General features: G+C 43.6%; 1 protein-coding gene across 2 annotated transcripts in view; it reads left to right on the top strand.

The window, feature by feature from the left end:
• The window catches only part of faxcb (failed axon connections homolog, metaxin like GST domain containing b), a 151,060-nt gene that overhangs the window by 19,963 nt on the left and 107,069 nt on the right, over positions 1–24,028 (top strand). The window contains exon 2 of one of the 2 annotated variants that reach the window (XM_070884486.1): positions 16,522–16,643. In XM_070884486.1, coding sequence (XP_070740587.1) covers positions 16,537–16,643 — 107 coding nt within the window. In that variant the 5' untranslated portion in view covers positions 16,522–16,536. Of the gene's footprint in view, positions 1–16,383; positions 16,644–24,028 lie in introns of those variants that run through there. The other variant, XM_070884484.1, reaches the window with a different exon arrangement.

Raw genomic sequence — 24,028 nt, 5'->3', positions numbered from 1 at the left:
TGTGGTCATTATGCTGCTGTTCAGCCTTTAAAAATGTGCAACTTTAAGAGCTAGTCAACCTGACCTTGGTGCACCCACAGCTCTTCAGTTGTTCTGTGCTGGGAGCACCAGCAAATCATGTTAAAGAGCTGACATTGCATTATGAGATGAGGTTAGATTATTTGGGTACATGTCCAGCCGCTGTCCAATGTGCAGTATTCCCAACACCACTTTGTCGGGACTATATTGTTAGCCCTTAGAAAGCAGGTGCCTTGGAGCCCAGTTATGAACTTTAGGCAGCTTTCCGACCATCTCTTTTCTCCAAGGCTTGCCACTGCAATTCTTTACCCTTAGACTGCCACAATTCCCCAGAGAAGGCCGAAGGGCCAACTGCTCATATAGGAATTGTCACTGGGCTGGAAATACAGCTGGGCCAACAGGGTATCTCTGGGGTGAGCAGAAGTGCTGCTCTGCTAGACAAATGCCACAATCGAGGTGGGCGGTGGGGGGGAGCAGTAAATAGCATAGGCTCAAAAGTTCAAAATGACCATTCTGCCCACTCCATTACAAAAGTGACTACACTTCAAAAGTACTTCATTGGTTGTAAAGCACTTTGCGATGTCCGGTGGCCATGAAAGGCGCTATATAAATGCAAGTCTTTCTTCGTTCTTCAAAAGATTTGTCATGTAGAATGGCTGACAGTCTTGGACCAACAACATGTTAATTGTTGTAACCAGGCATCTGAGGCAATTGTTATGAAGAAACGTTAAAAAAAATAGGGCTTTTGCACTGGGTCAGAAAGGATTTAGGGGGATCTAATAGAGGTTTTCAAGATTACAAAGGCTTTGCGAAAGTGAATAGTGAAAGATTGTCTCCACTAGGAGGAAGTTAGAAGAATATTTTTTTCACAACAGATTAGAACATGGAATGCTTTACCATAAGCTATTCAGGTCGAGATTGTAACATTTAAAATTGAATTGTATAAATATTTGTAATGGCAGAATATAAAAAATAGAGCAAGGGCAAGGAAATTAGATGAGCTTGGATTGTTCCAGTTAAAGAGGTTACATCAGCACATGCCTCCTATGCTGTAATTTCTAGAGTTGCAAGAAGAATACTTGAAGAACTGAACAATGTATTAAATTTGTAATTCCAAGCTGGAACCTGAATTTTATGCTGCTCAAGCTTGGGTATCTTGTCATGTATGTAACCTTCATGTAACTGTAACCTTCATAACAACACTGCATACTGTATATACCTAAGAAATGCACACCTTGACCACAGGGGGTGAACTTGTGGGAGACACTCCTCACCTGGTCATCCAGGTATATAAAGGGAAGTCCCACGCAGGGTCATCACTTCTTGATCCTGTGAATAAAGGTTCAGGTCACAGAGTGATCTTGTCTGCAGAATGTGCCTCATGTGAGTTTATAGTAGTGTGTAAGGACATTACATATCTACTGTTTAAACTGTCCCTACAATTGGCATGAAGTGATGGATAGGGAATCAGAAAGAACTGTGAATGTTGTCCATTCTGACTGATACTTCTTGATCTGGCATTAGTAGTTTTGAGACCACACAGTAGAATTTCTGTTTTCCCAATATGGAGTGCATACTCTCCCTCTAAATCCAGAGAGTTCAGGTATAGGTTGACAAGGCTTAGGGACCCCAAATTTGCTATGGGGCACTGCTGGTGTTTAACCAATAATGGTGTAATTTACCAACACAGGTACCTGGAGCCATGTGAAAAGCCCCAGCGTTAGGCCTGTGACAAATAGAAGCAGTTATGCCATGTCTTGGTCTAATAGCTGTCCCTTTAAATCAGACAAAATACTTGAGATTTTGAAAAGTTTTGCAGTTCTACCACCCTTTACTGTCTTGATGGCTTTATTAACTTTGGTAATTCTGGAGATACCATCATGCTATTATGATGCATCTGCTGTGTTATTCTATCATGAGCTTCATCCATAAGGAAGAATGGTTTATTCAATAATTCCTTAAAAGTGTTCGCAGCACACCTCAATCCCACAGTGACAAAGGTGGCACCATCTGCGTTCTTTAGAGGTGCAATACTACTATACTTGTGCACCTCCTGTAGCATATCACAGAGCGTTGTGTGATCTGTACAGGATTGGAGTTTTATCATTTTTCTGTACCACCAATGATCTTTTATTTACTGCAGTTTTGTGGAGTACTTTTTTGCAGCAGGTGGAATTAAAGATTAGGGTGTTAGAAAGCAGGGAAGTGATTGGTTGGGCAGTTTTTCTCTTTTCTTGGGCATTGGTTTAAATTAAGAGCTGAGATTAAAAACGAAACATTGAAAACTTCAAAACCTAATTAATTAAATGGCAGTGCAGGCGATGTGTCTGCTGCAGCATGTGGGAGCTGGTTGATCCCATTGAGGTCCACGGCGACCACATCTGCAGTAAGTGTCTGCAGCTCGAGGAACTTTGGCTCCGTGTTGATGAGCTGGAGTCCGAACTTCAGGCACTGCGACACATCAGGGAGGGGAGAGTTACCTGGACACTGTCTTCCAGGAGGCAGTCACACCCCTTAGGTTAATTAATTCAAATTTGGTCCATGGTCAGGGACAGGAGGGTGTGTCTACGAGTGAGGCAGCTCTTAATTTAAACCAATGCCCAAGAAAAGAGAAAAACTGCCCAACTAATCACTTTCCTGCTTTCTAACACCCTAATCTTTAATTCCACCTGCTGCAAAAAAGTACACCACAAAACTGCAGTAAATAAAATATCATTGGTGGTACAAAAAAATGATAAACTCCAGTCCTGTACAGATCACACAATGCTCTGTGATATGCTACAGGAGGTGCACGTATAGCAGTATTGCACCTCTAAAGAACGCAGATGGTGCCACCTTTGCCACTGTGGGATTGAGGTGTGCTGCGAACCCAGGAGGTAGTGATGAAGGAGCCTCAGCCCTTGCCCTTGTCCAAAAGGTATGAGATTCTTGCTCCCTGTTTGGATGAGAGCAGGGACTACAGGGAGGATGAGCAAATTGACCACAACAGCGTGGTACAGGGGGCCATTCAAGTGCGGCGGGGGGTGAGAGTAAAAAGAAATGTAGTGGTAGGGGACAGTATCATTAGGAGGATAGATACTGGTCTCTGCAGCGAGAGTGTGAGTCCTGAAGGCTGTCTGGTGCCAGGGTGAAGGACATATCCTCTGGGCTGGAGGGGAACTTAGAGTGGGAGGGGGAATATCCAGTTGTCATTGTCCACATAGGTACCAAGGACATAGGTAGAACAAAGAAAGAGGTTCTGCTGAAGGAGTATGAGCAGCTAGGGGCTAAATTAAAGAGCAGAACTATAAAGGTAATGATCTCTCGATTACTACCTGAGCCACGAGCAAATTTGCATGGGGTAAGATCAGAGACATGAACATATGGCTCAAAGACTGGTGTGGGAGAAATGGTTTTCGATTCATGGGGCACTGGCACCAGTACTAGGGTAAGAGGGAGCTGTTCTGTTGGGACGGGCTTCACTTAAATCATGCTGGGACGAGTGTCCGGGCACTGTAGAGAGGGCTTTAAACTAAATAGTGCGGGGGAGGATTCAGATGAGCGGAAATTTAAAAAGTCAAAGATCAAGGAGAAGGCAATAGAGCAGAGTAGCACTGTGGGAAATGATAATCAAAGTGTGACAGGAAGGGACAGAACGTATAAACATAAAAGTGTATCAGAAAGTGGGGTCAAAGCAGGGAAACATGATTAAAAAAAAACTAAATTAAAAGTTCTTTATCTGAATGCACGCAGCATTCGTAACAAGATAGATGAGTTGATGGCACAAATAGAAGTAAATGGGTATGATCTGATAGCCATTACAGAGACGTGGTTGCAAGGTGACCAAAGCTGGGAACTGAATAATCAGGGGTATTTGACAATTCAGAATGATTGACAGAAAGGAAAAGGAGGTGGGATAACTCTGTTAATAAAGGATGAGATCAGTGCAGTTGTGAGAAATGATATTGGCTCAAAAGATCAAGATGTAGAATCAGTTTGGGTGGAGATATAAAATAAGAAGGGAAAGAAGTCATTGGTGGGCGTAATCTATAGGTCCCCTAACAGTAGCTACACTGTTGGATGGAGTATAAATCAAGAAATAATGGAAGCTTGTAAAAAAGGAACAGCAATAATCATGGGCGATTTGAATTTTCATATTGATTGGACAAATAAAATTGGCTAAGGTAGCCTTGAGGAAGAGTTCATAGAGTGTATCCCGAATAGTTTCCTTGAACAGTACATTGTGGAACTAACCAGGGAGCAGGCTATCTTAGTTCTGGTACTGTGTAATGAGACAGGATTAATAAATTACCTCCTAGTAAAGGATCCTCTAGGAAAGAATGATCATAGCATGGTTGAATTTCAAATTCAGTTGGAGAGTGAGAAAGTTGGATCTCAAACTAGTGTCCTGAGCTTAAATAAAGGAGATTACAAAGATGTGAAGGCAGAGTTGGCGAAAGTGGACTGGGAAAATAGATTAAAGTGTAATACGGTTGATGAGCAGTGGCAGACATTTAAGGAGATATTTCATAACTCTCAACAAAAATATATTCCAGTGAGAAGGAATGACTTTAAGAGAAGAGAGAACCATCCGTGGCTAACAAAGGAAGTAAAGGATGGTATCAAATTGAAAACAAGGGCATACAAAGTGGCCAAGATTAGTGGGAGGCCAAAGGATTGGGAAACTTTTAATAACCAGCAAAAGGACGACTACAAAAAAATAAAGAGAGGGAAGATATATTGAGAGTAAATTAGCAAAAAATATAAAAACACATAGTAAGAATTTCTACAGATATATAAAAAGGTAGAGAATGGCTAAAGTAAATGCTGGTCCCTTAGAGGATGAGACTGGGGAATTAATAATGAAGAACAGGGAAATAGCAGAGACTCTGAACAAATATTTTGTATTAGTCTTCATGGTAGATGTTATGTGTGTAACCCTTGGGAATCTGTATCAGAAGGCCTATCTGTTGGAGTCCCAAGGGATCCCAGCATCTCTTGGGAGCATTGTATATAAGCAGGCCTCCCATGCTGTACCAGCACTCTGGAGTGTAATTAAAGGAGCTATGGTCACATTTACTAATTGCATACAATACTCAGTTGTATCACTTTATTATGAACATAACAATTGGCGACGAGATAATAAACAACCGCCGAAAATGCAAAGAACCATTGGTATCTTGGAGAAATTCTCAGAAAGAGACGATTGGGAGGCATGCATGTAGCGACTCGACCAATAATTCGTGGCCAACGAGCTGGAAGGGGAAGAGAACGTTGCCAAACGAAGAGCGATCCTCCTTACCGTCTGTGGGGCAACAACCTATGGCCTCATGAAGAATCTTCTAGCTCCAGTGAAACCAACAACCAAATCCTATGAAGAGCTGTGTACACTGGTCCGGGAGCACCTAAACCCGAAGGAAAGCATTTTGACGGTTCTACATGTGTCAACGGTCGGAAGGCCAGGAAGTGGCGAGCTACGTCGCCAAACTAAGGTGCAGGACATTGCGAATTCGATGCATTTCTTGAACAAATGCTAAGAGACTTTTTGGTGCTTGGCATTGGCCATGAGGTTGTCCTTCGTAAACTATTGACTGTTGAAATACCGAATTTGAGCAAAGCCATAAAGATAGCCCAGGCATTTATGTCCACCAACGATAACACCAAACAAATTTCGCAGCATAAAGAGGTTTCGGCTAATACTGTACACAAAGTAATGTCATTTTCAAGCAGGAATGCATATGACAGAACGTACACGCCGGCAGCTGCACGACCTCAGATGACCCAGAGTCTGCCATCAATCGTTAATGTGAGGCAGTTAACACCTTGTTGGCGCTGTGGAGGTGATCATCGGGCCCATCAATGCCGCTTCAAACACTATGCGTGCAAAGGCTGTAGAACAATGGGACACCTCCAGCGAATGTGCAGATGAGCTGCAAACCCTGCAAACCACCATGTTGCAGAGGAAGATCGATCCATGGTGGATCAGGCTGAACTAGAGACTCGAACCAAGGAGGCAGAAGTGTACGGGGTACACACCTTCACCATGAAATGACCACTGATCATGTTAAAAGTTGAACTGAATGGAATTCCAGTATCCATGAAACTGGACACGGGTGCGAGTCAGTCCATAATGAGCAAAAAGGCCTTCGACAGGTTGTGGTGCAACAAGGCACACAGGCCCAAACTTAGCCCCATTCACACCAAGCTAAGAACTTATACCATAGAGCTGATCCCTGTTATTTGCAGTGCAGAAGTAAAAGTCTCCTATGATGGAGCAGTACACGAACTCGCACTATGGATTGTGCTGGGGGATGGCCGCACACTGTTCGGCAGAAGCTGGCTGGGAAAAATCCGCCGGAACTGGGACGACATCCGAGCGTTTTTGTCTGTCAACGATGCCTCATGTGCCCAGGTTCTGAGCAGATTCCCGTCGTTGTTTGAGCCAGGCATTGGAAGTTTCTTGGGTCGAAGGGGCAGATCCACTTGGTTCCCAGTACACGGCCCATCCACCACAAGGCACGGGCGGTGCCATATATGATGCATGAGAAAGTGGAAATTGAGCTGGACAGACTGCAGCAAGAAGGCATCATTGCGCCGGTGGAGTTCAACGAGTGGACCAGTCCGATTGTTCCGGTTCTCAAAGGCAACGGCATGGTCAGAATTTGTGCCGACTATAAAGTAACGATTAACCGTTTTTCGCTACAGGACCAGTACCCGCTACCCAAGGCAGACGACCTATTTGCAACCCTGGCTGGAGGTTCACCAAGTTGACCTCGGCCTACATGATGCAGGAGCTGGAGGAATCTTCGAAAGGCCTCACCTGCATCAACATGCACAAAGGTCTGTTCATCTACAATAGATGCCCGTTAGGGATTCGTTCGGCTGCGGCAATCTTCCAACGGAACATGGAGAGCCTGCTAAGGTTGGTTCCGTGCACTGTGGTTGTCCAGGATGACAAACTGGTCACAGGTCGGGACAGCATCGAACACTTGCAGAACCTGGAAGAAGTTCTAAGTCGGCTAGATCGCATGGGACTCAGGTTGAAACGCTCAGTGTGTGTTTTCCTGGCGCCAGAGGTCGCGTTCTTAAGAAGAAGAATCGCGGCAGACGGCATCAGATCCACTGACGGCAAGATGGAGGCCATGAAGAACACGCCGAGACCACAGAACATAACGGAGCTGCGGCCGTTCCTGGGACTTCTCAACTATTTTGGTAATTTCCTACCCGGGTTAAGCACCTTGCTAGAACCCTACGTGTGCTGCTGTGCAAAGGAAACGACTGGGTATGGGGAAAATCACAAGAGGCTGCTTTTGAGAAAGCCAGAAATCGGTTATGTTCCAATAAACTGCTTGTTCTGTATAACCCATGTAAACGACTAGTGCCAGCTTGCGATGCGTCGTCATACGGGGTCGGGTGTGTGTTACAACAGGCTAACAAATCGGGAACATTGCAAGCGGTCACCTATGTGTCCAGGAGTTTGTCCAAGGCCGAAAGGGCTGACAGCATGATTGAAAAAGCTCTGGTGCATTTACGGGGTGAAAAAAATGCACCAGTATCTGTTTGGTTTCAAGTTTGAGCTAGAAACTGACCATAAGCCACTCATATCGCTATTCTCAGAGAGCAAAGGGATTATCCCCAATGCCTCTGCTGCATCCAAAGATGGGCGCTCACGCTGTCTGCATACAACTATGTAATCTGCTACAGACCTGGCACAGAGAACTGCGCTGATGCCCTCAATTGGCTACCATTGCCCACCATCGGGGTGGAAATGGCACAGCCTGCAGACTTGCTCTTGGTGATCGATGCATTTGAAAATGAAAAGTCACCTGTTATGGCCCGCCAGATCAGGACCTGGACCAGCCAGGATCCTTTGCTGTCCCTGATAAAAAACTGTGTCCTCCATGGGAGCTGATCCAGCGTCCCAGTAGAGATACATGAAGAAATCAAGCCGTTCCAAAGGCGCAAAGACGAAATGTCCATGCCGTCGGGCTGTCTTTTGTAGGGTAACCACGTGGTTTTGCCTAAGAAAGGCAGGGAAACGTTTATACATGATATACACAGTACCCACCCAGGTATAATAATGATGAAAGCCATTGCCAGATCCCATGTGTGGTGGCTCGGCATCGACTCAGAGTCATGCATGCACCAATGCAACACTTGCTGTCAATTGAACAATGCACCCATAGAGGCACTGTTAAGTTTGTGGTCATGAGCCTCCAAACCGTGGTCTAGGATCCACGTTGACTTTGTGGGCCCATTCCCAGGCAAAATTTTCTTGGTTTTTGTGGATGCTTATTCAAAATGGATTGAATGTGTAATAATGCCTGTAAGCACATCCACTGCCACCATCGAAAGCCTACGAGCCATGTTTGCCACACACAGCCTGCCTGATGTCCTTGTCAATGACAATGGGCTGTGTTTCACCAGTGCTGAAGTCAAGGAATTCATGACCCGCAATAAGAACATAAGAACATAAGAACATAAGAATTAGGAACAGGAGTAGGCCATCTAGCCCCTCGAGCCTGCTCCGCCATTCAAAAAGATCATGGCTGATCTGGCCATGGACTCAGTTCCACTTACCCGCCCGCTCCCTGTAACCCTTAATTCCCTTATTGGTTAAAAATCTTTCCAACTGTGATGTGAATACATTCAATGAGCTAGCCTTAACTGCTTCCTTGGCAGAGAATTCCACAGATTCACAACCCTCTGGGAGAAGAAATTCTTTCTCAACTCCGTTTTAAATTGGCTCCCCCGTATTTTGAGGCTGTGCCCCCTAGTTCTAGTCTCCCCGACCAGTGGAAACAACCTCTCTGCCTCTATCTTTTCTATCCCTTTCATTATTTTAAATGTTTCTATAAGATCACCCCTCATCCTTCTGAACTCCAACGAGTAAAGACCCAGTCTACTCAATCTATCATCATAAGGTAACCCCCTCGTCTCTGGAATCAGCCTAGTGAATCGTCTCTGTACCCCCTCCAAAGCTAGTATATCCTTCCTTAAGTAAGATGACCAAAACTTAATGGCATCAAGCACGTCACATCTGCCCGGTTCAAGCCCGCATCCAATGGCCAGGCAGAACAGGCAGTCTAAACCATCAAGCAAAGCTTGTAAACATGTGTCGGAAGGCTCCCTGCAGACCCGTCTGTCCCGAGTCCTGCTCAGCTACTGCACCAGACCCCACTTGCTCACTGGGGTTCCCCCAGCCGAGCTGCTCATGAAAAGGGAGCTCAAAACAAGGCTCTCTCTTGTCCACCCTGATCTCCATGATCATGTCGAGGGCAGACGGCATCAACAAAGCATGTACCATGATCGCGCAAACTTGTCACGCGATATTGAAGTCAGTGACCCTGAATTTGTACTCAACTGTGGACATGGTCCCAAATGACTTGCTGGCACGGTCATAGCCAAAGAAGGGAGCAGGGTGTTTTAGTTCAAATTGGCCAATGGACTACCGTGCAGAAAGCATTTGGACCAAACCAAATTGTGATTCACAGACAGCCACGAGCAACCCGAAGAGGACTCCACCAACTTCGACCCTCCAACACACACACAAGTGGCAACCGACATCACGGCTGACCATGAAGCTGAACTCACCAGCCCCAGCAGCCCAGCGAAGAACCAATCAACTCATGAACACCTGCATTTGTACCGAGACAATCGACAAGGGAGCGAAAAGCCCCAGATCGTCTCACCCTGTGAATAAGTGTACTATTGACTTTGGGAGGGAGTGATGTTATGTATGTACCCTTGGCAACCTGTATCACACCACCACCAGAGGGCCTACCTGTTGGAGTCCCAAGGGATCCCAGCATCCCTTGGGAGCACTGTATATAAGCAGGCCTCCCATACTGTACCAGCACTCTGCGTTTAATTAAAGGAACTAAGGTCACACTTATTCATTGTATACAGTATTCAGTTGTATCACTTCATTATGAGCATAACAGTAGAAAACACTAAAACCATCCCAATAATGGATAATCAATGGGCTTTCGGGAGGGAGGAACTTAAAACAATCACTATCACTAAAGAAGACATACTCAGTAAAATAATGGGACTAAAGGTGGACAAGTCCCCTGGACCTGATGGCTTGCATCCTCGGGTCTTAAAAGAAGTGGCTGCAGAGATAGTGAATGCATTGGTTGTAATCTACCAAAATTCCCTGGATTTTGGAGAGGTCCCAGTGGATTGGAAAACTGCAAATGTAACACCCATATTTAAAAAAGGAGCAGACAGAAAGCAGGAAACTATAGACCGGTTAGCCTAACATCTGTCGTTCGGAAGATGCTGGAATCCATTATGAAGGAAGCAGTAGCAGGAAATTTGGAAAAGCATAATACCCTGTACAGTGAAGCAGAGCCAGCATGGTTTTATGAAAGGGAAATCATGTTTGACAAATTTGCTGGAGTTCTTTGAGGAAGTAACGAGCAAGGTGGATAAGGGGTACCAGTGGATGTGTATTTTGATTTCCAGAAGGCATTCGATAAGGTGCCACATAAAACGTTACTCCACAAAATAAAAGCTCACGGCATTAGGGGTAATATTTTAGCATGGATTGCGGATTGGCTAACTTACAGAAAACAAAAGAGTTGGGATAAATGGGACATTTTCTGGTTGGCAAACAGTAACTAGTGGGGTGCCACAGGGATCGATGCTGGGGCCTCAACTATTTACCATCTATATTAATGACTTGGGTGAAGGAATCGAGTTTAATGTAGCCAATTTTGCTGATGATACAAAGATGGGTGGGAAAGCAAGTTGTAAGTAGGACACAAAAAATCTGCAAAGGGATATAGACAGGCTAAGTTGGCAAAAATTTAGCAGATGGAGTATAATGTGGGAAAGTGTGAGGTTATCCACTTTGGTAGGAAAAATAAAAAGGCAAATTATTATTTAAATGGAGAGAAATTACAAAATGCTGCAGTACAGAGGGACTTGGGGGTCCTTGTGCATGAAACACAAAAAGTTAGTATGCAGGTACAGCAAGTAATCAGGAAGGCAATTGGAATGTTGGCCTTTATTGCAAAGGGGATGGAGTATAAAAGCAGAGAAGTCCTGCTACAACTGTACAGGATATTGGTGAGGCCACACTTAGAGTACTGCGTGCAGTTTCGGTTTCCTTATTTAAGGAGGGATATACTTGCATTGGAGGAAGTTCAGAGAAGGTTCACTCGATTGATTCCTGAGATGAAGAGGTTGACTTATGAAGAAAGGTTGTGTAGGTTGGGCCTATACTCATTGGAGTTTCGAAGAATGAGAAGTGATCTTATGGAAACATAGAAGATACTGAGGGGGCTCGACAAGGTAGATGATGTTTCCCCTCGTGGGGGAATCTAGGGGGCATAGTTTCAGAATAAGCTGTCACCCATTTAAAACTGAGAGGAGGTATTTCTTCTCTGAGGGTTGCAAATCTGTGGAATTCTCTGTCCCAGAGAGCTGTGGAGGCTGGGTCATTGAATATATTTAAGGTGGAGATGGACAGATTTTTGAGCGATAAGGAAGTGAAGGGTTATGGCGCGCGCGCAGGAAATTGGAGCTGAGCCCAATATCAGATCAGCCATGATCTTATTGAATGGCGGAGCAGGCTCGGGGGGCCAAATGGCCTATTTCTGCTCCTATTTCTTATGTTCTTATGTTCTTGTATGTTGTGTACCCTTTACTCTTCAAGCAATGTTCTGATCATTCTCAACAAAGCAGAAGCTAATTGTTTGGTTGTGACCTTATAGAATGCAACATGCAATGTCCTTCACTCATTCTGAGCATCACTAGAGGAAAGCTCTGTGACAATGGTATGCCACAACTTGGTGCTTGGGTCCTTCAAACATGTCACATCTAAGTGTCTAATGGACTTTGAGAATGTTCTATAACAATTTGATTTAATTGATAGAAGTAGATGGAAGTTTATGAAATGATGATTGTTCCAGCATTCTGGTCTGCACATGGCTCTGGTAATTATTATATCTGAAAATCACATTGCCGATTATTGATGTCCTCAATCAGATGCCATCCCTTAGATTAAGGATGCATTCAGGATGTTTCATGCTTGTCTGACTGGTGGAAGACTGTGTTGGTGGTGAACAGTTCAGGTTCAAATATATTTTTCATAAGATAAAAAACATCGTTATTGACCTTCCTGTCATCATTGGGGCTAATGACACTAGCCTAGGTGGTGGCATCTTTGCTAACTGCACACACTGAAGTTGCTCATGCCTGCTGATGGTGTTGCAGTGATTACATTATCTAAATCAACTCATTTTTGTTCATCATTTTTGTGCATATGCATAATGATAGTTGCACAGTGCTTATGTTTCAGTGATAGTTTCACAGTCATCAGGAGTTCATTGAGGTCTTTTGACAAATGATCCAACTTCGTGGTACCTGTAATGTCTTTAGAAATCTCAAATCTTGCACCAACTGTAGCAGTGCCTCATTTGCCTGGTGCTGCAGAAGAGGGAGATCCAGTCTCATCTACCAAGTGATCCTCACCAGCCAGCCTTGTCTTGCTCAGTGAAGCAATACTGATGTCATAACAAACCAGCTCTCATGGTATTCGTGCAGTTCTCCATTCTGGCCTTTCTGCGTCTTGTTTGTCAAGAAGAGTTCAGATGTTTCATGCATCCAATGTCCTGTTCTGTTTTTATTGCCTGTTTTACACCGGCAGTTGCTGACCAGTCGCAGTTAGCTGGCTTGGCTGCTAAGAGGCCGGCAATACTTATGCCACCTTTTCTAGTTCATTCCCCATGTAAGTTACAGATGGCTCAAAGCTCAGGTCCAACAAAAAACCTGGGACCTAAAGAACAGGTGGTGGATGGAGAAAGCACAGGAGATACAACAACTGGCCGACAGCCATGCTATGCGAGGATTCTTCGCTGCAGTCAAGGCCACCTACGGTCCAAACTCCCAAGGCCCCACCCCACTCCTGGCCAAGAACGGGGAAAGACTCATCAAGGACACCAAGACTGTCAGGGCCCGATGGAAGGAGCACTTTGAAGATCTCCTCAATTGAGACTCTGCCTTTGACTCGAGTGTTCTCAAATCCATCCCGCAGCATGCGACCCGCCACCAACTCAGTGAAACTCCAACGTTGCACGAGGTAGGCAAAGCCATAAAACAGCTCAAAAATAACAAGGCAATGGGTGCGGATGGAATCCCTGCTGAGGCGCTAAAGTATGGCGAGAGGCACCGTTGGCGCAGATACATGACCTCATCTCTCTCATCTGGAGGGAGGAGAGCATGCCGAGAGATCTCAGAGATGCAGTGATTGTGACCATTTTTAAAAAAGGAGACAAGTCCGACTGCGGCAACTACAGGGGAGTCCCCCTGCTATCAGCCACTGGGAAAGTTGTCGCTAGAGTTCTCCTCAATCGCCTACTCCCTGTGGCTGAGGAGCTCCTCCCAGAATCACAATGTGGATTTCGTCCCCTACGGGGCACAACAGACATGATCTTTGCAGTGTGACAGCTGCAGGAAAAATGCAGGGAGCAGCGCCAGCCCTTATACATGACCTTTTTCGATCTTAAAAAGGCCTTTGACACTGTCAACCATGAGGGTCTATGGAGCATCTTCCTCCGTTTCGGATGCCCCCAAAAATTTGTCAACATCCTTTGCCTGCTTCACGATGACATGCAGGCCGTGATCCTTACCAACGGATCCATTACAGATCCAATCCACGTCCGGACCGGGGTCAAACAGGGCTGTGTCATTGCTCTAACCCTCTTCTCAATCTTCCTCGCCGCCATGCTCCACCTCACAATCAACAAGCTCCCACTGGAGTGGAACTAAACTACAGAACCAGTGGGAAGCTGTTTAACCTATGCCGCCTCCAGGCCAGATCCAAGATCACCCCAACCTCTGTCGTTGAGCTGCAGTATGCGGACGATGCCTGCGTCTGCGCACATTCAGAGGCTGAACTCCAGGATATAGTCAATGTATTCACTGAGGCATATGAAAGCATGGGCCTTACGCTTAACATCTGTAAGACAAAGGACCTCCACCAGCCTGTCACTGCTGCTCAGCACTGTCCTCCAATCATCAAGGACAACGTAGACCATTTCCCATATCTCAGGAGCCTCTTATCAACAAAGGCAGACATTGATGCAGAGATTCAGCATCGCCTCCAGTGCGCCAGTGCAGTCTTCGGCCATCTGACGAAAAGAGTGTTTGAAGACCAGGCCCTCAAATCTACCACCAAGCTCATGGTCTACAGGGCTGTAGTAATACCCGCCCTCCTGTATGGATCTGAGGCATGGACGCTGTATAGAAGGCACCTCAAGTCGCTGGAGATATATCATCAACGATGTCTCTGCAAGATCCTGCAAATCCCCTGGGAGGACAGGCACACCAACATCAGTATCTTTGACCAGGCTAACATCCCCAGTATTGAAGCACTGACCACGCTCGATCAGCTTCGCTGGTCAGTCCACATAGTTCGCATGCCAGATACAAGACTCCCTAAGCAAATGCTTTATGCGGAGCTCCTTCATGGTAAACGAACCAAAGGAGAACAGCGGAAACGTTAGAAGGACACCCTCAAAGCCTCCTGGTAAAGTGCAACATCACCACTGACACCTGGGAGACCCTGGCCGAAGACCGCCTGAGGTGGAGAAAGTACATCCGGGAGGGCGTTGAGCTCTTTGAGTCTCAACGCAAAGAGCATGAAGAGGCCAAGCGCAGGCAGCGGAAGGAGCGCGCGGCAAACCAGTCTCACCGACCCCTTCCCTCGACGAATATCTGTCCCATCTGTAACAGGGTCTGTGGTTCTCGTATTGGACTGTTCAGCCATCAAAGAACTCACTTTGGGAGTGGAAGCAAGTCTTCCTCGATTTCGAGGGACTGCCTATGATATGATGAAGTTGAGCAGTGAGAACCCTAAATAGGGATACTCAGTCATTTGGGATTGTGCTGCAACATCAACAGTTCAGCACCAAGTGACCAGAGTTCCTTACTGACTACATGCAGATCCATAATGTCACCATGCCTGTTGTTTCCCCACTTACTGATCACTGCAGGCTTTTATCTCATCACCACCTGCATGGCAATGCATTTATGTAAAAGTGGTTTGCACAGAGCTATTTACACTCTCCCATCACTCAGTTCAGGCCCTAACAATAAGCCACAGCAAGGAGAGTGATAAACTTTGGAATGCGGTCCCTGAGCATATTTGAGCACTGGACATTGCTGTAGCTAGAGTTTATAGGTTCTCTATCACCATGGCTTTAACTTAGAGGCCTCTGTTCAGTGTGGTGAATTTGTGATTGGGTGGTGACCAGCTTTTTCCAAGCATAACTGCTATTATCTCACCTCTGCCCTTTAAACTTCCCAGCATAGGTTCTACTATTGGTATCAAGTCTACCATTGTCATAGCTCTTCATGTCCTGGAGATACGCAAGGTGAGCATCTTCACCGCACCTAGATAACAGTCAAGAAGGAGATCTTTTACAAGACATTTGACTCGCAATTATATGAAAAAGTACTGGGTGCAATTATCAATGTATCATTAAAAGAAAAATTGCAAGGCTGTCGGGAGAGTGGGATTAATTGGAAAATATCTTCACTCGAAGGGTTGTGAATCTTTTGAATGCTCTACCCCAAAGGGTTGTGGATGCTGAGTTGTTGAGTATATTCAAGACTGAGATAGATAGATTTTCAAACTCTAAGGGAATCAAGAGATATGGGGATCAGGCGGGAAGAAGGTAGGGTTGAGGTCAAAGATCAGCCATGATCTTATTGAATAGCGGAGCAGGTTCGAGGGGCTGTATGGACTGCTCCTGCTCCTATTTCTTATGTTTTTATAGCTCATTCAAAGAGCTGGCACAGGCACAATGGGCTGAATGGTCTCCTATGGTGCAACATTCTATGATCATCTGACTCTCAGCATCAGACAGTATACCTTCAGCTACTGATGATAAGTAACCTTGGCCCTTATAATCCCTCAACTGTAATTAATATTTGCAGTGTAGAAACTGGCGGATGTATAGTTTGTGAGGAAGCTCCGATGTGCAGATGTACTCGACATCAGGTGACGACCTACAAAGGGCGATAAATATGACATTTTGAAACTATTCCATTATAAATGTACTGTTGTGAGGATTGGAATTTTCAGGTTAATATGAGTATATGATTTAGATGCATGTCTGTTCGGAGAATCAATGTGACATGCAATGACATCACTGAGTAGCTGGAAGAAAAAAAACAGGAAGACAAAGGCAGGCGGCAGGAGCAGTACCAATATGCTGCTTGTTTTGCACAGATACACGAGCGGCGTTTATATGTTTGCTTCTTCTGTAACTTATATCGGCATGACATCATTACAATTCCCCGATCATCTGCAATAGTTTCCTATTTAAAAAAGCGCGATCACTCGGGGACGATCCAGCGGAATATCGAAGAATGTACTGGGGTGTTGGTTTTGCATCGTCCAGATCATGCGTGGTTGATCTGAGCAGGAATCAGAGCTTTTCCCTGGGACTGTGTGGTTCTGACGATCACTATTCCTTTTATGGATACATAATCACTTTTCCTTTGCAGGATTACTGTAACATCATGTCAGGACTGGGAGCAGAGTCATGGTGGAAGAAAACGCTGTGTCTGACCGGGGGAGCCTTGCTCGCAGCTGCTGCATATCTCTTACATGAATTGCTAGCAATCAGGTAACAGCTCACCGTCCATTCTTTGATACTTACAGCACCGACAAAGCACAGGGCAGCTAATTGTAATTGACAAGTGATATTGCCGACGAGTCAGGAGGATGGCATCGTGTAGATCGAATTGCAAATCCTTCAAAATGAAAATACATAGAAATGGGAAAAAAAAACAATCCATCGAAAACGTACATTTTGTTAGTTAAGAATGGTTTCAAATTGACCATAGGCCAGCTACTGTATTTTCCCCATCGGTTGGTATAAATTAGGTCAGGTGCGGGCGCCTAGTTTTTATTAATGTAGACATTCCTTAAATGCTAATTTTAATGTTTTAGTACAATTTAGTTTGTTCTCTAATCATTAATGCAGAATGTTTTTAAAATTCCTTATGGAAATTAGACATTTCTCAATATTTTTCACTCTTGTATTAGCAGACCCTATTGATTTGTTATAGCTTTAGGTTCTGGAAACGATTTACTTCACTAGCAGAATCAATCTTTTCCAAGATTTCATAATCGAATAATTTAACTACAGGCAGAGTCTAATATCATATGTGTGTATGTATATATTAACACATGTACAGGTAGACTCAGTTATCCGTGCTTACACTTAATTTCTCCATAGGCCACAAGAATTAGTTAAATAAAAGATACACTTCTCATAAATGCACAGCTTAATTTTACATAATATGGTGTGATATTCAGAAATGTCTGTTCAAATGTGGTCTAGTTGCAATAATGTATTTAATAAGCAGATTATTAAAAAGTTATTCGGGAATTATTGCAGAACATTTGTTTTAGTATTTATCTGTCATAACTTAGCTATTTTGACAAACACCACAGACCAAATAATAAACTGTTCATAAGTTAACTTACCTTTTCATAAACATCAGTTCTAAATAATACTTGATTTCTAGTCATCACGGAAAACATGTACCCCAAAATAACAATAAATAAATTCAAGTGATTTCAGTTTAATCAAAATATATCAGGGTGGATATTATCCCATGTGTAAAAATAAACAGGAAATGGAAGGAGTATGGATTGAGTTACTGCTGTGAGATGAAGTGCTAGGTTCTATCTGGTTTCTAACCTCCAAAGAAGCAGACTGTCAGTGCTTTTACGTGTGACTATGCATTGGGGGAGTTGGGTCTTCTTGTTACCAGAGGCTCCATATACACACTATAATCAAACTATAGAACTGTAATCACCAAGGGTAATCAGACGAGGTTTATACTACCAAGAAAAACTGAGACAAGTATTTGACAAAACAAACAAAAACTATTACAAAGAATGGTCTTGTGCTTTTTCTTTCTTGCTGTTTATTCTGTTTTACATTCCTCATGCTGAAAATTGTTCTGCGTGGCAGCTTGGAAGTAGGAAAATACATTTATAAACAATGTGAAAGTAATCTACAGTGTACTAAATTCAGTAAAAAAATACCTTATTTTTAAAAGTTGAAAACTACAATTAAAAAAGAAGAAATTAAAATTGAAATCATCACCGAAAATGTAAGTAGAATGTTCATTCTCAAAAGTAACAGGAACAATGGAAGAAAGCCATTAGTGACGTTTGGTTCAAGTCTTGTGAATCATTTCTAAGCCATAGAGTTCAAGTATTTTGAATCGGCTGTGCTCTGTATCAATTGCATAATTTGTATCATGATGTTTAGACATGCCATTTCATTCACATTATATATGTTTCAAATTTGTTGAAATAAAATCAACAATAATTAATCATGTTAATATTTATAAGAACATAAGAACATAAGAAATATGAGCAGGAGTAGGCCATTTGGCCCATCGAGCCTGCTCTGTCATTCAATAAAATCATGGCTGATCTGATCATGGACTCAGCTCCACTTCCCTGCCCGCTCCCCATAACCCTTTACTCACTTATCGCTCAAAAATCTGTCTATCTCCGCCTTGAATATATTCAATGACTCAGTCGCCACAGCTCTCTGGGACAGAGAATTTCATAGATTTACAACCCTCTGAGAGAAGAAATTCCTCCTCATCTCAGTTTGAAATGGGCAGCCACTTATTCTGCGACTATGTCCTTTAGTTTCCCCTATGTGGAAATATCCTCACTGTATCCACCTTGTTGAGCCCCCTCATTATCTTATATGTTTCGATAAGATCACCTCTCATTCTTCTGAACTCCAATGTGTATAGGTCCAACCTACTGAACCTATCCTCATAAGTCAACCCCCTCATCTCCAGAATCAACCTAGTGAACCTTCTCTGAACCGCCTCCAATGCAAGTATATCCTTCCTTAAACACGGAGACCAAAACTGTATGCAGTACTCCAGGTGTGGCCTTACTAATACCCTGTACAGTTGTAGCAGGACGACTCTGTTTTTATACTCTATTCCCCTTGCAATAAAGGCCAACATTCTATTTGCCTTCTGGCTTACTTGCTGTACCTGCATACTAACTTTTTGTGTTTCATGTACAAGGTCACCCAGGTCCCTGTGTACTGCAACACTTTGCAATTTTTCTCTATTTAAATTTTAATTTGCTTTTCTATTTTTTCTGCCAAAGTGGATAACCTCACATTTTCCCACATTATACTCCATCTGCCAAATGTTTGCCCACTCACTTAGCCTGTCTATATCCCTTTGCAGATTTTTTGTGTCCTCCTCACAATTTGCTTTCCCACCCATCTTTGTTTCATCAGCAACCTTGGCTACGTTACACTCGCTCTCCTCATCCAAGTCATTAATATAGATTGTAAATAGTTGAGGACCCAGCACCGATCCCTGCGGCACCCCATTAGTCATTGTTTGCCTTACTCATTTATCCGACTCTCTGTTTTCTGTTAGTTAGCCAAGCCTCTATCCATGCTAATATATTACCCCCAACTGCATGAACTTTTATCTTGTGCAGTAACCTTTTACATGGCACCTTATCGAATGCCTTCTGGAAATCCAAATGCACCACATCCACTGATTTCTCCTTATCCACCCTGCTTGTTACATCCTCAAAGAACTCCAGCAAATTTGTCAAACATGATTTCCCTTTCATAAAACCATGCTAACTCTGCTTTATTGAATTATGCTTTTCCAAATGCCCCGCTACTGCTTCCTTAATAATGGACTCCAGCATTTTCCCACCGACAGAAGTTAGGCTAACTAGACTATAGTTTCCTGCTTTTTGTCTGCCTCCTTTTTTAAATAGGGGCATTACATTTGTGGTTTTCCAATCGGCTGGGACCGTCCCATAATCCAGGGAATTTTGGTAGATTACAACCAATGCATCCACTATCTCTGCAGCCACCACTTTTAAGACCCTAGGATGTAAGCCATCAGATCCAGGGGACTTGTCCGCCTTTAGTCCCATTATACTGCGTACTACTTCATTAGTGATAGTGATTGTATTAAGTTCCTCCCTCCCTATAGCCGCTTGATTATCCATTATTGGGATGTTTTTAGTTTCTTCTACCGTGAAGACCAATACAAAATATTTTTTCAATGTCTCTGCCATTTCCCTGTTCTCCATTATTAATTCCCCAGTCTCATCCTCTAGGGGACCAACATTTACTTTAGCCACTCTTTTCTTTTTTATGTACCTGTAGAAACTCTTACTATCTGTTTTTATATTTTGTGCTAGTTTACTTTCATAATTTATCTTCCCTCTCTTTATCATTTTTTTTAGCCATTCTTTGCTGGCTTTTAAAATTTTCCCAATCTTCTTGCCTCCCACTAGTCTTGGCCACATTTGTTTTCAATTTGATACCATTCCTTATTTCCTTAATTAGCCACGAATGGTTATCCCTTCTCTTACAGTCTTTCCTTCTCATTGGGATATATTTTTGTTGCGAGTTATGAAATATTTCCTTAAATGTCTGCCACTACTCATCAACTGTCTCATACTTTAATCTATTTTCTCAGTCCACTTTAGCCAACTCTGCCTTCATACCGTTGTAGTCTCCTTTATTTAAGCTTAGGACCTTGGTTTGAGAACCAACTTTCTCACCCTCCAACCGAATTTAAAATTCAACCATGTTATGGTCACTCATTCCTAGAGGATCCTTTACTGCGGGATCATTTATTAATCCTGTTTCATTACATAGTACCAGATCTAAGATAGCCTGCTCCCTGGTTGATTCCGCAACGTACTGTTCAAGGAAGCTAACCTGGATACACTCGATGCACTCTTCCTGCCCTGGCCAATTTGTTTGGTCCAATCAATATGAAGGTTAAAATCGCCCATAATTATTGCCGTTCCTTTATTACAAGCCTCCATTATCTCTTGATTTATACTCTGTCCAACAGTGTAGCTACTGTGAGGGGGTCTATAGACTATGCCCACCAGCGACTTTTTCTCCTTATTCCTTATCTCCACCCAAACTGCTTCAACATCTTGGCCCCAAGTTTCCACATGATTTGCTCCTGATTTTTAGGAGCAACTGGTGTAGAATGGAGTATCTTAGAAATCGGAATTCTCCACATTTAGTTTGCTCCAGTTCTAGTCAGTTAGAACAGTTTCACTTTGGAACAGAATTTTTTTTTCAAAAGGGGGCGTGTCCGGCCACTTACGCCTGATTTCAAAGTTTCGTGAGTGAAAACTTACTCCAAACTAACTTAGAATGGAGTAAGTGAAGATTTTTGTACGCTCGAAAAAACCTTGTCTACACTTTAGAAAATCAGGCGTAATTAGGCATAGGGAACGAGGTGGGAGGGAGGGGAGGGAAGGGAAGTCATTAAATTCTACAATCAATCCTTAGTTATACTTATACAATATTATACAAATAAATCCAACCTGAATAAAAATTTATAAGCAAAGAAAAGATTAAATAAACCATGTTCCTACCTGTGTGAAAGTGCTTCAGGCAGGCCTTTCATGTTGGAGACAGGCAGCGGTGTGGCGTCAGTGTCTCGACGGCAGCGGCAGCAAGCTTCGAGCTGAGCTGCAGTGCTTGAGGCAGGCCTTCATTCTCTTCGTGGCTGGCCGCGAAGAAGCAGCACCGGACGGACCCGAGGCCATTCGGCCATGAGATATCAGCGGCGTCAGTGGCTGGCCGGCAGCCGAAGAATCAGCGGACCGATGTGAGGCCATTCGGTCATGAGATAGCAGCAGCGTCAGTGGCTGGCTGGCAGCCAAAGAATCAGCAGCGGACGGACGTGAGGCCATTCAGCCATAGGATATCAGCGGCGTCAGTGGCTGGCCGGCAGCCGAAGATACAGCAGCAGCCTTCGAGCTGTGAGGGGGACTGAGGCCATTTGGACAGGGAGAGGCAGCCACATCGACAGTTTTATATTTAAATTTGCAGAATGGGTGCTGCATTGTCAACACCACGTATTATTGCAAAGTTGAATTGGCAATCTTATTTCTCCAAACACACAGTCCTTAATTTGCATGCACCAATGCAGCACCGGTTCTGCAAGTTTAGCAGTGAAAAGCTGAACTCACTGATTTCAGCAGGTGATTTATTCAGCAGTACTGCTAAAAGCACTCCCGCACACACAGAACTATCAAAAAAAATTAAATTACAAGCCTTTGCAGGGTCCAAGGAACAAATCTTCACTTTTTCTGCAGTATTTTAAAAAATGGTCGAGTGCCAATGTTTGTGTGAGACTGCGCGTGCGCGCACGCTCCAACGCGCACGCGCAGGGTTGCCGGCACCACGAAGGCTAATTTAAATTGTATCCGCCCCCTGCTACTTAGAAAATCGGCGCGAGTGTTAGGCTCCGCTCCCTGCTACGAAGAGCGTGCCGCGCCAAGCAGACATCGAGCTCCAGAATATAGGACTTCTTTTTAGGCGCAGTTTTCGGCGCGAAAAACAGGCGCCCAGCTCGGAGGTGCGCCGTTTTCGCCACGGCACGAAACTTGTGGCCCTTGATCCTCTGAGCCATATCGTTTCTCACTAACGCACTGATCCCATCCTTTATTAACAGTGCTACCCCACCTCCTTTTCCTTTCTGTCCTTCTGAATTTTAAAAATAATTATGCAGGACTGTTAAAGTTAAACAATTGTAAACAAATGAATTTTGTATGGCAGCTGCATTATTTCTATTGATTATTGTGTGGATAATAACTGATAGTTTTATTGTTACTATTGTCAAAGAAAGAACTTGCATTATATAACACCTTTTCACAAGCTCAGTGCATTAAAAGCGCTTCACCACCACTTTTTGACGTATAATAATGTAGGGAAGTACAAACAGTAGAACAACTATAAGTGCAGTCATTCTGAAGTGAATGCAGTGGATGAGCTGAGCATAAACACAGAATTTAGCTTTCTACAAAAATTACATAAGGTTATATCAAAACACAGGGATGTAAGAGAGTGCTGGACCAGAGTGAATGACCTATGTTTTAACCTTAAGCAATGCATTGGTGGAGAGGGGAACACCTTGGCCCTCCTTGTAGTAATAAATAATAATATATTTATGACTCATATTTTCATGAATAAGGGTAGCGAACATCACCCTACAATGAGGAAAATTTTAAGATACTGGGCTGGAATTTCCCTCCTCCTGCAGGAGAGGACCTCTGCCCACTGCCCAACCCCACTGTAGCTACACTAGAAAGAGTCATATGCGAGAGCCGAATAGGGAGATTGTATGACATGCAGAGGAGAGGAGAGATTGAAGGAAGGAAAGGCTTACAAAATGATAAACAGTCAAACACCAAAAAGGCATATAGACTCCACAAAATGAAAAATGTGTAGCTAACAACATGATTACTCACATTTATCTTGTAAACTAGACTCTTTTAAACAGGGTTCCCACTGATATTACATAGTCATAAGGTAAAAAAGGGACTGTTGTGTATCTCCCTCTAGTAGGAATATGTCCTCTGATTTTTAGCCATTTTACTGAGATAATAACATATTACAGGCCCCTTTTCCAAATTTTGTGCAGTGCACAAAGGAGATTGTTATTCTTTAACATCAAATATCTGGAAGAATATGGAACTGAGACACCTCTGATCCTCTATTAGAGCATTCCTCATTGCAAATATTTGCAAAGGTCATATAATAAAAGTTGACTTTTGTAATCAAATTGTTCAAAGAATCTAAATGCTTATCATAGAAATTCTAGATTTTCCATTCTTTAAACTTCTTTCATATTGAATCATTATAGTTGAGCCAGTTGGCTCTTCCACAACAGACAAAGTTCTCTCTAGTGAGCTTTTTGAAAGATTTGACTGCCTTCACTTGGTGTTCCTGTACCATAGGAAGCCAGATCATGGAATATCCCAAGTATAGCGGGTGCAGCAGTGCTACCTTCCATTCCAGCTACTCCTACACCCTCCCTATGATGAACGCCTACGATGAATGTCAGAGTGGGGTCATTGTGAGAGCTTTCTTCTGTGCATAGCACATGATATCAGTTTTGGCTGGCGGCCCAAAGTCAGACATGGATAATATCTGACAGTGGGTTCTGC

The sequence above is a fragment of the Pristiophorus japonicus genome, chromosome 7 (genome assembly GCF_044704955.1).
Source record: "Pristiophorus japonicus isolate sPriJap1 chromosome 7, sPriJap1.hap1, whole genome shotgun sequence".
Classification (NCBI taxonomy): domain Eukaryota; kingdom Metazoa; phylum Chordata; class Chondrichthyes; family Pristiophoridae; genus Pristiophorus; species Pristiophorus japonicus.
This window is presented reverse-complemented; position numbering and strand designations above follow the sequence as displayed.